This window comes from Purpureocillium lilacinum (assembly GCF_023168085.1).
Source record: "Purpureocillium lilacinum CBS 284.36 DNA, scaffold_3, whole genome shotgun sequence".
Taxonomy (NCBI): Eukaryota; Fungi; Ascomycota; class Sordariomycetes; order Hypocreales; family Ophiocordycipitaceae; genus Purpureocillium; species Purpureocillium lilacinum.
The window spans coordinates 1,649,268-1,663,597 of NW_027072113.1; the positions used below are offsets into that span (position 1 = coordinate 1,649,268).

The window sequence follows — 14,330 nt, forward strand, 5'->3', positions numbered from 1 at the left end:
ATAACCTTAATTGTTTGCTGATTGTCGCACTGAATCCGAATTGTTTTCGTGGCCAGGCGAATATCCAGCTCCTGGAGGAGTCGGCCAACAAACATTGACTCTTTGGCTGCTTGGGACACTGCAAGGAGCTCTGCTTCTGTCGTCGAGGTGGTGACTGTATCCTGCTTGTTCGCTCTCCATCCGATGATTCCGCCGAACAGTTGCATGACATATGCCTGGGAACTTTTCCGATCTGTCGTATTGTCCGCAAATGAGGCATCGCTGGCCACTAGGAATTCATCTCCTCCGCCAAGCTGGAGCGCAAGTGTTCTCGTCTGCCGGAGGTATTGAAGGACTTTATCGGCTGCTTCGTGATGCGTATCGGATGGATTTATGTTGAAACGTGCAAGCCTCGAGGCCGCGAAAGCGATGTCTGGTCGTGTTATTACGGCAGCGTATAGGATCGATCCGATCTTTCGTTGGTATCTTCGTATTGAGGTGATCGGTGCTCTTCCATCGTAAGGGAGCAGTTCTGATGCTGCCATAGGCACATTTTGCCTTCGCTCTGGGCTCTCGCTCAGGTTAGCAATCTTGTCAATGTAAGCAGTTTGGGACAGCCAAATTAGCTTCTGATCTCGGTCTCGGGTAACTTCAATCCCGAGGAACCACTGCAAGGTATGTCCTCCCGTCAGCTGGTATTTACTCTTCAACTGGTCGGTTAGCTGCTTGGCTTCGCTTTCTTTGCCCTTCTTGAAGGCTAGGACGATATCGTCCACGTAGAAAAATATGATGATGCCATTCTTCAGCATGCAACATGGTTCATGTGGAACCTTTTCAAACCCGAGTTGCTCAAGGGTGCTGGTAAGTTCTTTCTGCCAAAGCAGGGGTGAACACCGTAACCCATATAGAGCTCTCTGGAGCTTCAATATCCTTCCCGGCTTTCGGTAGCCTGGAGGCATTCTCATGTAGACATCTCGGTCCATCTTGGCATTGACGAACGCGTTTACTGCGTCGTATTGCACCAGCTCCAAATCGAAGCGTGCAGCGATTGCCATGAGGATCCGGAACGAACGTCCAGCCAGTGTAGAGGCATAGGTATCCTCATGTACAGATTTTGCCTGCTGGTCGCCTCGTACGACGAGTCGCGCTTTGCACTTCTGAAAGTAGCCGTGCTTGTTGAACTTGTAGGTGTAAACCCACATGCAGTCCAGAACCTGCTCGTGTCTAGCTGCGGGGTCGTCCTTGGGTATTTCCCTGTACGTCTTCATCTCCGCGTGGCTTTGGAGGTGTGCCCCCTCAGCTTCAAGAAATGCAGTCTTCAACGGATGCTTGAGCACGTCTTGATGTGATCTCGGGAGGGCCGGCATCTGTCGCCGGTGGAGCGGCTTGTGTTCCGCCAAGGTCCGCTGCAGGTTCTCTTCATCAATGGGTTCACCTTTGACTGGGCTGGTCCTTCCAGGTCGTTTCTCCGATTTTCTGAGCATGCGATAGAGCTTGGCTTTGTCTACAGGTTTGCCGTCAATAGTCCCTACTGCGGCGGCATGTCGGCCAGCGGCAAATGCCGCTTTCCAGATATCCATGTCTGCAGTGTGACTATGGCGTCCTGATCCCATCTGAGGATCTTCTTCTGTGACGCCAAAGCATGATGCCATGAGGGCCGCAGGATAGGATTCTGACAGTGCTGGGGTTGGATAAGGATGGAATTGCGTGCCAGCAGCTTTTCTGGATTCGGGGCATTCCCACGCAAGTGTATCAGGTAGCGAACTGTGGGACGTCTCCCTGCAGTTGGCATCCTGCCTTGTAGGAGCCCCGATCTCGGGTAAGATGTGAAACTCTTCCCTGGAAGGACCCATTGTACGGATTCCTTCTCGAGGGTATGGCTCAAGCGCGGTCAGTGCATCTGGCACTCCAGGAGGACTGGTTGCGCCATGGGCTAACAGCTCATCATGACCGGCAACCCCTGGTGGTGCATTTGGCACCCCAGATCGTCTCTCCCTGCTCCGCTCATCCACTCCTTGGACTACACCAAAGTTCCATCCATTATCCGCACCATACACTAAGTCATCTTCCGCGCCAACGTCCTCCTGTACATCAGCCTGGCTTGTTGGTTCTTCAATGTCTCGAAGAATAGCCATGAGTTCTTCTCGGCTCATATGACGCAGATCATCCTTCATTTCTGCAAGGTCTCCGCTGAAGCACTCATCTTCGTTGAATGTGACATCTCTCGTTGAAATGACAGTGCCGAGTTTCGGATTCCATATTCGGTAGATATTTGTCGATTGGTAGCCAACCAGATAGCCAATCCATGCTCTTGGGTTCAGTTTCTCCAGGCGATTTGAGTGCCGCATCGCGTCCCTGGTCATTGCAAATGCCTTGCACCCGTAGACACGTAGGTGTCTTTGGTCCGGCTTGCTTCGTTCACAGGGTACCCCATCACGTTCGGCTAGGAACGTATACAATCGTTCGTAGGGTGAGCGCCACCTGTAGATGTATTTTGGCGTTCGATTGTATAGGTATACGGCAGCTCGGAAGATCTCGACCCAGAGGTAGGTCGGTAGCCTAGCTCCGCTTCTCATTGCGCGCGCCTTGTTCTTGATTACACCCCCCGAGCGTTCAGCGCCGCCATTTTGGGCCTGTGTTTCCGGGGCTGAGGGCTCGATGATTATGAATAGAGACTCCAAGAACTGGCGCACTTGCAACTTCCTCTGGTATATTTCGTTGTCGCACTCGATGACGCTTGGCTTGAAGTTAAATCGTCTCTCGAGGATGCCGAATAGAGTTTTGAATGCTTCAATAATCGTTTCTGCTGAGCGATCGTCCAGGTAAAAGTCCCAAATGTATCCGGACCACCGGTCTGTGACCAGCATGATGTGCTGTCTTCCTTGGGAGATGTGCTGGAAGTCGTGAAAGTCAACAGCTAGTCGTACACCTGGTGCATTTTCTGTCGATCGTGGTTTGCGACTGATCTGACGCTTCGCCTTCGATATAGCGCAGTCGTCGCACTCAGTTGTGGTCAGGCCTTTGATCTTTGCTCCAGTCGAGCAATTGACGAGGTGCTCGAGTGCTTGGGGCCCTGGGTGGCCTAAGCGCAGGTGCCACTTTCTTGCATCTGCCTTCGCCGGCGCTCTTCCAGTTCGCGAATTGAATGCGTTCCGTCTTGCGTAGAATGCTTGCTTTGACACATCTCCTGGTATGTGCTCAAGAACGTACTGGTCGTGACGATCCAGGATTTCACAGACGACTCTCCCATCATGCGTGCGGAGACAGTTCTGGTTTGGCCGATTGTCCCACCAGTAGCCATGCTTCTGCAATTGCCGAAGCGACACCAGATTCGCAGCAAAATTCTCGCAGAACGCCACATTTCGCAGCTTTAGCAAGCTGTGTCCCTTCGGGCCCTGTATGTCGATGTCCACATTTCCGTAGCCTTGAATGGGGACGGAATGATTCCCCGCCGTAACGCAGTCTCCTGCCGGTGCGGCACGAAAGTTGTTGAATCGGCTTATTGTGTTGAAAATGTGAATAGTCGATCCAGAGTCCAAGATTGCTGAGTTCTTCAGTGGGTAATGGGTGATGGCAAATGCGGTGTGTGGCGTGTAGCCGGTATAGAATGTCGCCGCACATTTGCCAACACCCCTCACGGGTCAATGTCTCTCATCGTCCTCATCCTTGGATTTGGTCTGGCGCTTGACCTCCTCTGCAAATGCTGTGTCTTTCTGCATTCGCGCTTCAATGGCGAAACGAATCATAGGGTTTTCCCTAAACGTCGATGGCGCGATGCTCTTGTTGATGTAGAAGCATTTTGCGATGGTGTGGGTCCTTGAGCCACAAGCCGGGCAGTTGTCTTCTGTGAAGGTCCTACTTCGCTTGCGAGCATCTGTCCTTGACTGCTGCCTCTCTTGCCTGGGCTTCGGTTTGGCTCTGCGGTTCTCGCTCGGATCGATTGACTCCTCTGTGGCTTCCTCTGACCCAAATGTTGGTCCAAAAGCTCCCTTGGTAACGCGACTGGTACTTTTTCTCAAAATGCGGAGGTCCCGAGCTTCGTCTCGTAGCGATGCTGCCACTTCGTGGTAACTCAGCTTGTTGTCGTCGAGCTCTTCTCGGTGGTCACCTCTGAACATTGATCCCCAGTTCGGCATGATCTTCCTGACTGCCTGAACCAAATCGTCGAGCCATTCGTCCGCGTTCTGGACGTCTGAGACATCTTTGCTCACCGCGTACGCGAACGCCTCCTTCCATTGGTTGATCCACGCTTCAAAGTCCGCTGGAGGTGTCGCCAGTGGTTTCAGGACAGCGCGATATCGCTCACGAGCATCCGACCGTAGTCGCCTGGTGTCGACGTTGGCGTCTTCTTCCAAATTGCTGTACCAGATGCGCATCGATGCCTCGCCTTTGCAACACGTTGTGTAGTAATGGTCGGAGATCGTGTCCATGACCCATGTCCGCAGTTTGGATAGGGCTGCTTGCTGGTCCTTGAACGTTTGATATCTTCGATCGTAGTCTTTTCCGGCTCGGTCGTATATGTCTCGGTCTCGAGCTGTAAGTTCGTGGTAGGCTCGTGCTCGCAGTGTGTCGTGGCCCCACTCCGTCTCAGGTTCCGTTCCACTGATCACCTGGATTTCATCGTCAACAGTCTCGGACGTTTGAGTCTGAGAACTCCGCTGCCGTCTGGCTGATGATTTCGGTCCTGACGGCGTCGATCCCGCTGCTGCAGTTCCATGGACTCTTCGAGGGTAGTCAGCAAAGTCTGGTTGTAGTGGACGTTTGATTGGTTCTTCGTCCTTGTCTGGATCTACCAGAGCCCAGACGTTCAGGTCTATGGCCTTCATCATGAACTTGTCGCTCCACACCTCCCAGTCTCTGTTCGACCGGAGACGCGTCGTTCCTTTCGTGACTTCCGTGGACGCCATTGTTGCTTCCGTATGTCGTCTTGGGTGCGCAGTTGCTCGTGCTAGCGAATGAGACTCTTAATTGTCAGACGTACGGTGTGGATACCAGCATTAAAGGCGTCACTCTCGAAGGAATGGGTGTGAGGGCAGTTGCCCAAGTGTATTGATCGTGATGTGTTCTGTCCATTCTCTGGCCATCTTCGCGGTCCCTTTTCGTCTGTGAACCACTGAGACATTCATCTCGCTACACGCCCCTGTATGCACTTATCCGGTGCAAGTGGAGTTATGCACGCCCACTTGTGCAACAGTTAGATTGACGATGCAGCACTCGAATCACGATGGGGTTCCCGTAGTCAAGGATGAGGCCAGAACTGTTGATTCTATTGCTTGAACCTCAAGTTCTTGTGGGCGGGGGAGTCGATGCTCTACCCTACGCCCAACCACCACCAACCAATTATCCTTGTATCCGATTGCCGCATACTTTAGCGCCGTTTTAATTGCACATGGGCGTCAATCTATCAGTGTGCGATATCCTTCACCACATTGCATAGGCCTCCATAAGCCTGTAGCCGTCAGGTTCGGCACACACCCAAGTACCCTCCAGGCACCCCTTTCCACCACTCTAACACGGAACTGGTCTCTGAGGATTGTGTAAATTCGGGTGTGTGTGTATTGGTGTGTCTGCGTGAGCCACACTGCCTGTCCATGTACTTCCAACTCATGCAATCCTCCGAATCCATATCCTTGTACCGGGTTCCACCCCTTTGTGCAACCTCACTCCCTGACACAGGTTTTGTTTGCCCGCGGTTTGATGTTGTTTCCACCCGTGCCGTGTTCCACCCGTGCCGTGTTCCACCCGTGCCGTCTTCCACCCGTGCCGTCTTCCATCTGTGCCGTGCTTCCCTGTACTCTATTCCAGGTAAGTAAGTACTAGCATCAGCAGCCGTCTGGTTAAACTTTGCAATCAGCACGGAAAGGCTAATTGCGTGGAACTTGGCCACCCGCAATGCACGACGTCAGCGTCACGGGAATTAAGAACAAATGCCGGGGTACGAGATTGCATTTCTCGAAATTGAACCTTAGCATGGCTCCTAGACATGTAATTAACTTGATACTGGCTAGAGAAAGAATTTCCTCCCGCCAATTTCGACTTTCCAGGTCGAGCACCCTGAAGTGATCGGGCAGGCAGGTGGGATATGAGGCAACACGGCAAATAATATTTTAGGGGTGACAGGGGGACCCAGATGGACACACCTGCTCGCGATGTCCAACATCGCTGCGGTTCTGAGATGACAACGAGCGGCCTACTATTATAAGCTGTACTCCATCCACACATTTGGCTCCACATAACGAGCCCTGCCCGTTGACGGCGAGTAGCGTAACCGTACTAGACCGTGAGGAATGATTATCAGCAAGTCTTCCTGCCCCGACTCATTTAACTCCCTCTTTGCACCTTCCAGACCTTTGTTGAAGGTCTTGATTCCTAACCACTTCGCCCAAGTCGTTGCATCAGCCTCAACCGTCATGCTAGAGGAAGCAACGCGCACCAGTCGGGCCCCTAGGCTCACATGTTTACGCAGCCATGGATCAAATGGCTTGCCACCATTTGATGCATCTGGGAAAGAAGACTGTGGTGTGCCATCCTTCCCCCATAAGATGTACGTGGTTATGCCGACGTCTGGATAATAATGCTTCAGAGTGGGTCTCGCAGGCACAACAAGAGTTCCAAAGCCCGCACGTTTCGCAAGGTATTTCAAGACCTGGAGTAGTAGCCCCGCAACACCCTTGTTCCTCCAATCTGGATCGACCGCAATGCTCAGTGCGGAGAGCGTATTCGGTTTGTGATCCTTGCTCTGTCCTAGGCCAAGATAGTGCTCCACTCCGAGTCGGAGCACATCGTCCATGCCGCCGTCTGGAAGAGTGTCGAAGCAGTCGCAGTCGCCTCCGCTTTCCGTTGAAAGCTGACCCGTCTGAATCTCATGGACTGGTCGGTAAAATGGAATGGCATTGGCTCGTCCTATCACCTTGGCTGGCAAATCGCGGGGTGCTGTTGAGTCTTTGGCGACAACCAGGACCTGAAAACGAGCGATCTCGGGAATGATTGTCAAATATCCCCAGTACTTGTCTTGTGAGGCCGTATGACTGATGTATTCTGGCCAGATGTTCGCCAGTGGATGGTCGGGTCGTTCAGAATCTTGATACAAGTCCGGCTTGTGGAGTGCCGTATAGGTTTGATACACCTGCGAATAGTTGTCCATGTTCCAATGTGAAGTCGTAGCATTTGCTGGCGCTGAATCAGGGAAATCGGACTCGACCATTGCCCGTAGCTTTTGCAGGAGAGGAACTTGAGTCTTTATAGTCGGGCTGGTCAACAACAAGGAAAACCAACAACGACATGGGCGGACTGGAGGAGGCTGACACTGTCTCAACCGTGATACTGACTAATAAGCTCGCCCAACGGCTCCATGGCTGTAGGCGGGAAGATTTCCTCCGGCGTAGAATGTCCACAGTCTGCGGCTTGCACTTCGTTCGAGGACGGGTGGCTGATGGGTCTCAGCCCAATGTTCATCAGGTACCGTGGCTCGGTGCGGCCTATTAACATGCCTTCTACTGACTCCATGACGTAGGATGGAGGAATGGAACGAGACCATAAGGGCGCTGACCTCTCATCGGGCTGAATTTTACATGGCCATGTGGGGGTCGACGTTGGCTGTATGCAGAGCGGATGGCTCTACAAGTACGGCCAAGACCGCTCTCGTGAGAGGCTCCTCCGATGGGAGAGACCTTGAACAATGTTCCCACAAATGGATTACAGCTTCCGTGCGGTGGGGGGCGGTGGGGTCCCTGCCTGTTGCATCCGCGAGCCCCATATCTACCTTGGCCGCGAAATCAGATCCTTGTCGATCGTCCGCAGTTACTTGACGCTGCTTCCTGATTCTGCCTAGATTAATGCAACTCGGCCTGTAGCGCCCTCACCGGTCGACGACACCTTGAAAGTGGCCAGCTGAGCGACCAATTTTTGGGAAGGTCTCCCGACAGTACTTGGTCCAAGTTTTGACGGCATATTTTGGTCCAAGCTTATCCTGGCTGCCGATTCAGCCCATCTGAAGTGGGACTGACACCTGCCGCTATTCGAATGAAACAGCTGTTGTTGGCAGTCAGACTTCCAAGGATTTTGTCTGAGACAGTGGTACTGACACATCCCGCACAGACATGCTGACGAGATTTGAATTGCAACAGAAGAGCAGTAGCGTGAATGTAGTATTATCGTGTCAGACGTACGGTGTGGATACCAGCATAAAGGCGTCACTGTAGAAGGAAATGGGTGTGAGGGCAGTTGCCCAAGTGTATTGATCGTGATGTGTTCTGTCCATCTCTGACCAGCAACGTTGTTGATGTGAAAGGTTGGAGGAATGCATGCGTTGTTCTCCAGGTAATACCTATCGATCAAGGGCTACTAGGTCCAGCCAGGGTCGTAGCCGCAACTTTATCCCGCTCTTACGAGATCAACAGTGGCGCAGTGAAATGAACCGCCGAGACTATTGACATTTTCAAACGGACAAAGAATGGGTTCCATCCCGAAATTTTCCTTCAGCCAGTTCGCAAACTGGGTATCATGTTCTTCGACCAGAATTCGTTTCTCGTCAATACTCAGAGCGTTGAGCACCAGCCACGGCGGGCACATATACATAGGGGGACGGTAGCTTTCGCGCTCCTTTGGCATGAACGGGTAAGGATGCAGCTCCCACTGCTCATCGGCGAAGATGGCATGTCGGCGAAGCTCCTTTTCCGTGACGCGCTCGGGGTTGTAGACCAATATACCCTGGCGGAGTGGCAGGAGGGTTGCGTCAATGTGCATCGCATGTGGGTCGTTTGTCTCGAGGATCTCGACTGTGTACCCTTGAGGAATGATGGCGCGTAGATAGTCTACGCCCCTCTGATTTGTGACATTGCTGAGTTGGCCAAGTATGATCTTTCCGAACCGCATGAAGTCGGCTGCATCGAAGGCTGGCCTGGAATTGTTGATAGCCCAAGCAGCATGATTATCGGTGCGAATTTCTTGGCCATGGGATTCGCTTAGGTGGTCGTCATCGCGAAAGCCGTCGTACAAGGTATCGCGACCTAAGATGACCGGAGCGCGACATATGCGAGCAGGGCCATTACAGTTAATGAGCTCCGTTAAGATGTCCGAGTATCCCAAATGTATCTCATTACGACGGCAGCCCCAGGCAAACGGCGCCTCTATGAGCGAAGTGCCGACTGTCATTAAACCGTCCCTCGGCATGGAGCCAGTATACCCGCCCGCCTTCAGCCAATCGATGTCTTTGGGGCGATGAACTCGAATACCCTCTTTCTCCAGCAGAGCTGCGAGGTTGTCAAGCTCAGCTCCAGCCTTGGCCACGATGTTAGCCGGGAAGGGGTTAGACGGCTTGAAGTGGGCAGCATGTTCGCGGGGCATTGTTGCCGCAATCATATGGGCGGGTTCGGAAGGGAAAACGGAGTATTCTGCGCGGCCGACAATAACGGCCTTGAGAGGGGCCATTCATTGTCGGCAGAGATGGCCGGAATTTTGTCGATCGTCATTGTGCTCTGGACTAACAAGCTCAGTTTCTGGGCGTTGGTACAAGGTTACCACCGTGCCGCTTCAAGCATTTCTGCATGAGAAGGATGCCATGTATAGAAATTTCACCCCGCCATGACTGACCCTCGCTCGCCCTTTACTGGTAGGCTCGAAGTCTGCAAAGTATGATCTAGCAGCCTCTTTACCACGGCAGGTAGGTTCGTCCATGGCGGCACTGCGGAGCTGTGGGAATACTGTAAAGCACCTTACAGTACAGAATGGAAAGACACTAAGCTGTGACACAATTGGATCCTGCGTCAGGATCCTGCGTCAGAATACCTTACAGCAGCGCAAGACGGAAGCACGTGCAGAAATTGACGACCAGAGACGCAGCCATAACTACTGTACTGTACGTAGTGGGTGGGCCATCATATTGTCATGAATGCCATATATGGCGCTTTACGCCGTCAAGATTCTAGAGTCCGTTTCTTCCGCCAGCGTTTCAATATCGACAGGATCAAGCTCTTATTTAAAAGGTGTAGACATTAGAGGACCAGACAAGACCTCGCAAACCTTGACTGTTATGGAAACCCAAATTAGGCTGCTAGCTGTTGAAGTATTTTCTAACAGATCTCTGGAGGTGCTAATAGAAGCATTTCGAGTCATACAGTCGCGGTACCCAAAGTATTGGGGGATTGAAAATGTGCCGGAGAATGCAGCTGCAGCAATTTCCAGGAGCTTAGGTGACCCACTGGCCCCGGTCTCAGAGGCGTGGGTGGACTTCATCCGAAATCATGACCTGTCTTCTGCCGACCTTTCCAGCGAACAATCGGCTACAGGCACTGAAATAAGCGATGAGACTGTGGCGAGATACCTCGCTCTGCTGCGTTCCAAGTTTGGTGAAGCTATAGAACCTGTCCGCCGTTTGACATCGGAACCAGTTCCACTTTCTGGAGGTCAGCTTGATCACCCCACCTTCACACCTTTCCTGGAAGAGAGCGGCTGCTGGTCCTTTGCTGCGGCCTACATTGATTGCATACACTGGTTTGGTGGGGTGGGAAATGATTCAGGAGCACCGCAGCTCATCGACACCCTGTCCAGACCAGTGAGGATGGCTCCAAGACTCTTGCAAGCTTCAGAATCGGGACTAGCCATGTTGCTGCAAATGCGATGTCTGTTGCGCGGATGCCCCAGTCCAGACCAGGAAACGTTCGACGCTACCAAGTCACACTTCCGCATACGACTACTCGTTGAAATTTTCTGTGATGAGTTAGATCCCACCGACAATGACCTGTGGATCGCCAGGGATCGAAGGGCCGCTCTAAGTACAAGTCAATTTGAGGAAAGCATGCACAATATAAATCTAGCAGCTGCAGCTGCGGTTGAGAATCGGATAGCCGGCGACATGAGCGATGAACTGATGCGGAATTACAACAGCCCATTCGTGAATGCAGGCGGGGGAGGTCTTGATCATCTGCAGACCCCCCCTTTGTCACAAGAAGACAGCATACAGGACTCGGTTTCAAGTACAAATCATGCAGAAAACGACAGTAACGCAAGTACTCCGCCCCCGTCCTCCCCCAGTACGCAAAGCCAGCCACCTGAGCTCCAGGAGCGAAGCAACGCAGCCAGCACTGATCGAAGAGATATACTTGGCATCCTGAACGAAGCAACCAGGTTCAGTCGGGCTCACACCGTGTCTAGCGCAAGTTCGCTGGCTCTTTTATGGTCGTTGGTTTCAAAAAGCAATATCACAAGTGTCCTTCATTACAGATACTGCTGCGTCTTGTACTATCACAAGATAAAAACCCTGGAAGGCGACACGGCGGTTCGAAGAGCAATCAGAGCATGTTTAGGAGCGCAACGCAAGATTTCAGCCAAGAAAATGGAAAATATGAGAGAGAGGCAGAAAGAAGGACAGTTTTGGAACGATCTTTGCAGCTTGCGGCAGGATTGGGGCCTGCGCAGGTTTGTCCTACTATGCGCTGTCCCTGCGCGTGTCAAGCTGCGTGACAACGATGCCGAACGACAGCAAATGCTTCGCTGCATAAGCGAACAACTCGCACACCACGGGTCGCAGCTACACACAGACCTGGAGAGCGCAGCCGGCCTTTGCGAAAAGCTGCTCCAAAATTCACTGCCCGAAGAGCGTCTGATGATTGAGAACTACGCCTCCAAGTACTTCCGAGACGGCATGCAGATAGATGATTACCAAGCTTTCGTAAGCCTTGACCCACATGCGAGACGGCCTTTACTGCAGAGATAGAACGTGCCGTGGACTGTTTGGACTGTGTCAGCGAGGGACCGACGGTTTGACCCAGAGGTTTCTAGTTACAACCAGGCTTAGTGCCTACTGTAGTTCTCTCACACCATGGGAAGAATATAACTTCCCTACTATAATGTTTCCAACGCTCGTCATTACTGTACTGTAAACGCAGGTTAGCAAGCAGAGCTTTAGTGAACGTATGTAGCAAGACAATGAGAGGTGATCTCGTAATCCCACCGGAGTATTTTACTGCTTCGGTAATCCAATCAATCCTGCTGGTAGCACTCTACTTCGGCGTTCCAAGCATGTAGGTGTCTGTGAGAATCTACATAGCAGCATCCGGCGGGGACGGAGGTGGGAATGGGACCCTAAGTAGGTAGTCCAGTTTCTTCTCCTATACAGCTGCACTTCTGATCGGTCCTCTGCAGCACAACGCAATATGGCTGCGCAGTGGGCATTGTGCTCCAGAAAGCAGCCGAATATAGTCTGAATCCTACACGGCACGAGTGCGCTAGATGGTTCAGTGTATCGACCTGTCAAGGCCGCCAAACCACTGCGAATGATGGAGTTCAGAGGTTCCGCGACCATCCAGCTAGGTCTCTTTTTCTTCTCAAGAACTGAAGCCAGCTCTGAAATCGCTGGCACAGACGCGGGAATTAGCATGAATGCGTTACGGGACGCTCTTGCTACTCTCAAAGTGTACGACAATGCCTTAGACGAGTTGATGGACAAATTCCAGAGTGGAGCCGCTCTCCCAGTTGCGGAAAACGTCCAGTGCTTGGGGACGTTCGACCACATTTTTAAGCTTGCGCAAATTGAAGAAGACAGCCGGCAGTCTCTCAGGAAGCTTCAAGACGAGGTCAATAAGTTGAAGGTCGAGCGGAAAACTCTTAGTGGTCAGGTACAGGAAGAGGGAAAGAAACTCAGAACAGTCATCGAGAAAGTGGCGCATCATCAACAGTACTTGGACGCGGCCTGTCTCGATAGAGTGGTACCGCAAGAGCAGTACGACAGGGCAGAAGAGCTGTTCGAGTAGATTATGGTCTCATACAGTACTATAAGTCGTCTAGCCAATGAGAAGCGAATGGCTACATCACTGCCTGAATCTGCTCTACGGATGCCCTAAACAATCTCTGAAGATGATATATCAGGCCTCGCTCTCGTGCAAGCAGCTTTGAAAACTGCCAGGTTATGGCATTCTGCGATTGGCCTAACAAGCCCCATGGGCTGGAAAAATGGGAGCAACTCTGCCGCCTCTTCGAAACGCAGCTTGCAGACTCACAACTGCGGAATCAAGCGCTGGAGGATCTTGCGCTCCGGTCCTCGCAAGATCTAGAACGCGAACAGGTTTGCAAGGAAGTTCTAGAAAGAGAACTTGACAATCACAAGTCAGCACTCTGCGAGAAGAACGAGTTAATTAAGTCGCAAGAGGCCGACTTGAAAGCTCTGGCATGTACAATTCAGGAGCATGAGCAGCTCATATCAATGCTATGTAGTCGCTTGGAAAACTTGGACCGTGCCCAGAGTAGTGGCACAAGTCAATCTAAGAAGCGGAAACTTAGCTGTTCACTTGCCGACATACGAAAAGCCTCCTCAGAGATTTAATATATCCATTTGGGTGTTGTGATGCTGTTAGCAATGTATCGGAAGACTTCATGTATTGCAAGACCGCCTGTGCATGATAATCCTTGGCCGATATCCCGTCGACGATGTAAGCACCTGAATATTCACCCTAGGCCCGCCACATTTACAGTTGGACATCACCTTTCTTTGTGATTCACCTACCTCGCGTGTGCGCATTGGATTAGAATCGCAGTCACCATAGTTGCGTTTCCAATCGTTTGTAGAGCCCTGAGCTAGGGCTGAGTGGCACGGTAAGCGAGCCGACTTGGACATCTGGCAATCTGGCAGCCTGGAGGGTTGTACAACGTGAACAGCGGGACGAACCACGCACGACATATAAGTACTCTATCCCCCACGAGGCTAACCGTACACCTTATTCTGGCAGGCCTTTCAATGAAGAGCGCCTTCCAGCCACGTCTGTCTACGCACCCCAAAGTACCGCCTGTATATCGCATAAGTTGCGACCTGCAACTTGCTGGCCTGAAAAGCTCTTGGGACTAACTGCTCGCTGAGCGTGCCTTCTCCCTGAAGCCGCCGACAATGCGAAACGATGTCTCTTACAACGCTTCCCCCAGAAATTGGAGCATTATGCCTGGCGTCACTGCCGGATTTTTGCTCGCTACAAAACGCTATTGTAGCCCACACTGCTTTGTACAGGATTTTTTTGGGGCGGGAGAACTACATAACGACTCAAGTCCTGCAGAATAAGCTAGGCCCGGGACTCTACATGCATGCGATTGTGCACCAAGTTCTCTCTAGCAGAAGAGAGTCTTGTACGAAGGTACCGGCAACTGGAGCGAGCGTTGGAGTGAGCGTTGAGAGCCTTCCCGCTGTCAGAGAACGCTGCCGCAAGCTTGACTGCCGATACTCCCTGGCGGCATCATCGACCAGGAAAATACTTTACCTCAATACGATCGTGAGAGAATTGTGCCAGTTCGTCATGGAAGACCGTTCCAGAGTCACGGAAGTGTATCCTATGTATAGCACGGCTCGCTTCCGCTACCCTTCGCCGGCT

At 52.1% G+C, this 14,330-nt stretch overlaps 2 protein-coding genes across 2 annotated transcripts; both read right to left on the reverse strand.

The window, feature by feature from the left end:
* Nucleotides 1-3,620: 3,620 nt before the first annotated feature.
* Nucleotides 3,621-4,886, reverse strand: PLICBS_004145 (uncharacterized protein; the record flags this gene model as incomplete). Its single annotated transcript, XM_065600444.1, has 1 exon — nucleotides 3,621-4,886. The coding sequence occupies one exon, from the start codon at nucleotides 4,884-4,886 to the stop codon at nucleotides 3,621-3,623; it is 1,266 nt and encodes a 421-aa protein (XP_065456516.1).
* Nucleotides 4,887-8,352: 3,466 nt separating this feature from the next.
* PLICBS_004146 (uncharacterized protein) lies at nucleotides 8,353-8,853 on the reverse strand (the record flags this gene model as incomplete). The annotated part of the gene is made up of 1 exon (XM_065600445.1): nucleotides 8,353-8,853. One exon carries the CDS (start codon nucleotides 8,851-8,853, stop codon nucleotides 8,353-8,355), a length of 501 nt encoding a protein of 166 aa, XP_065456517.1.
* Nucleotides 8,854-14,330: the final 5,477 nt, after the last annotated feature.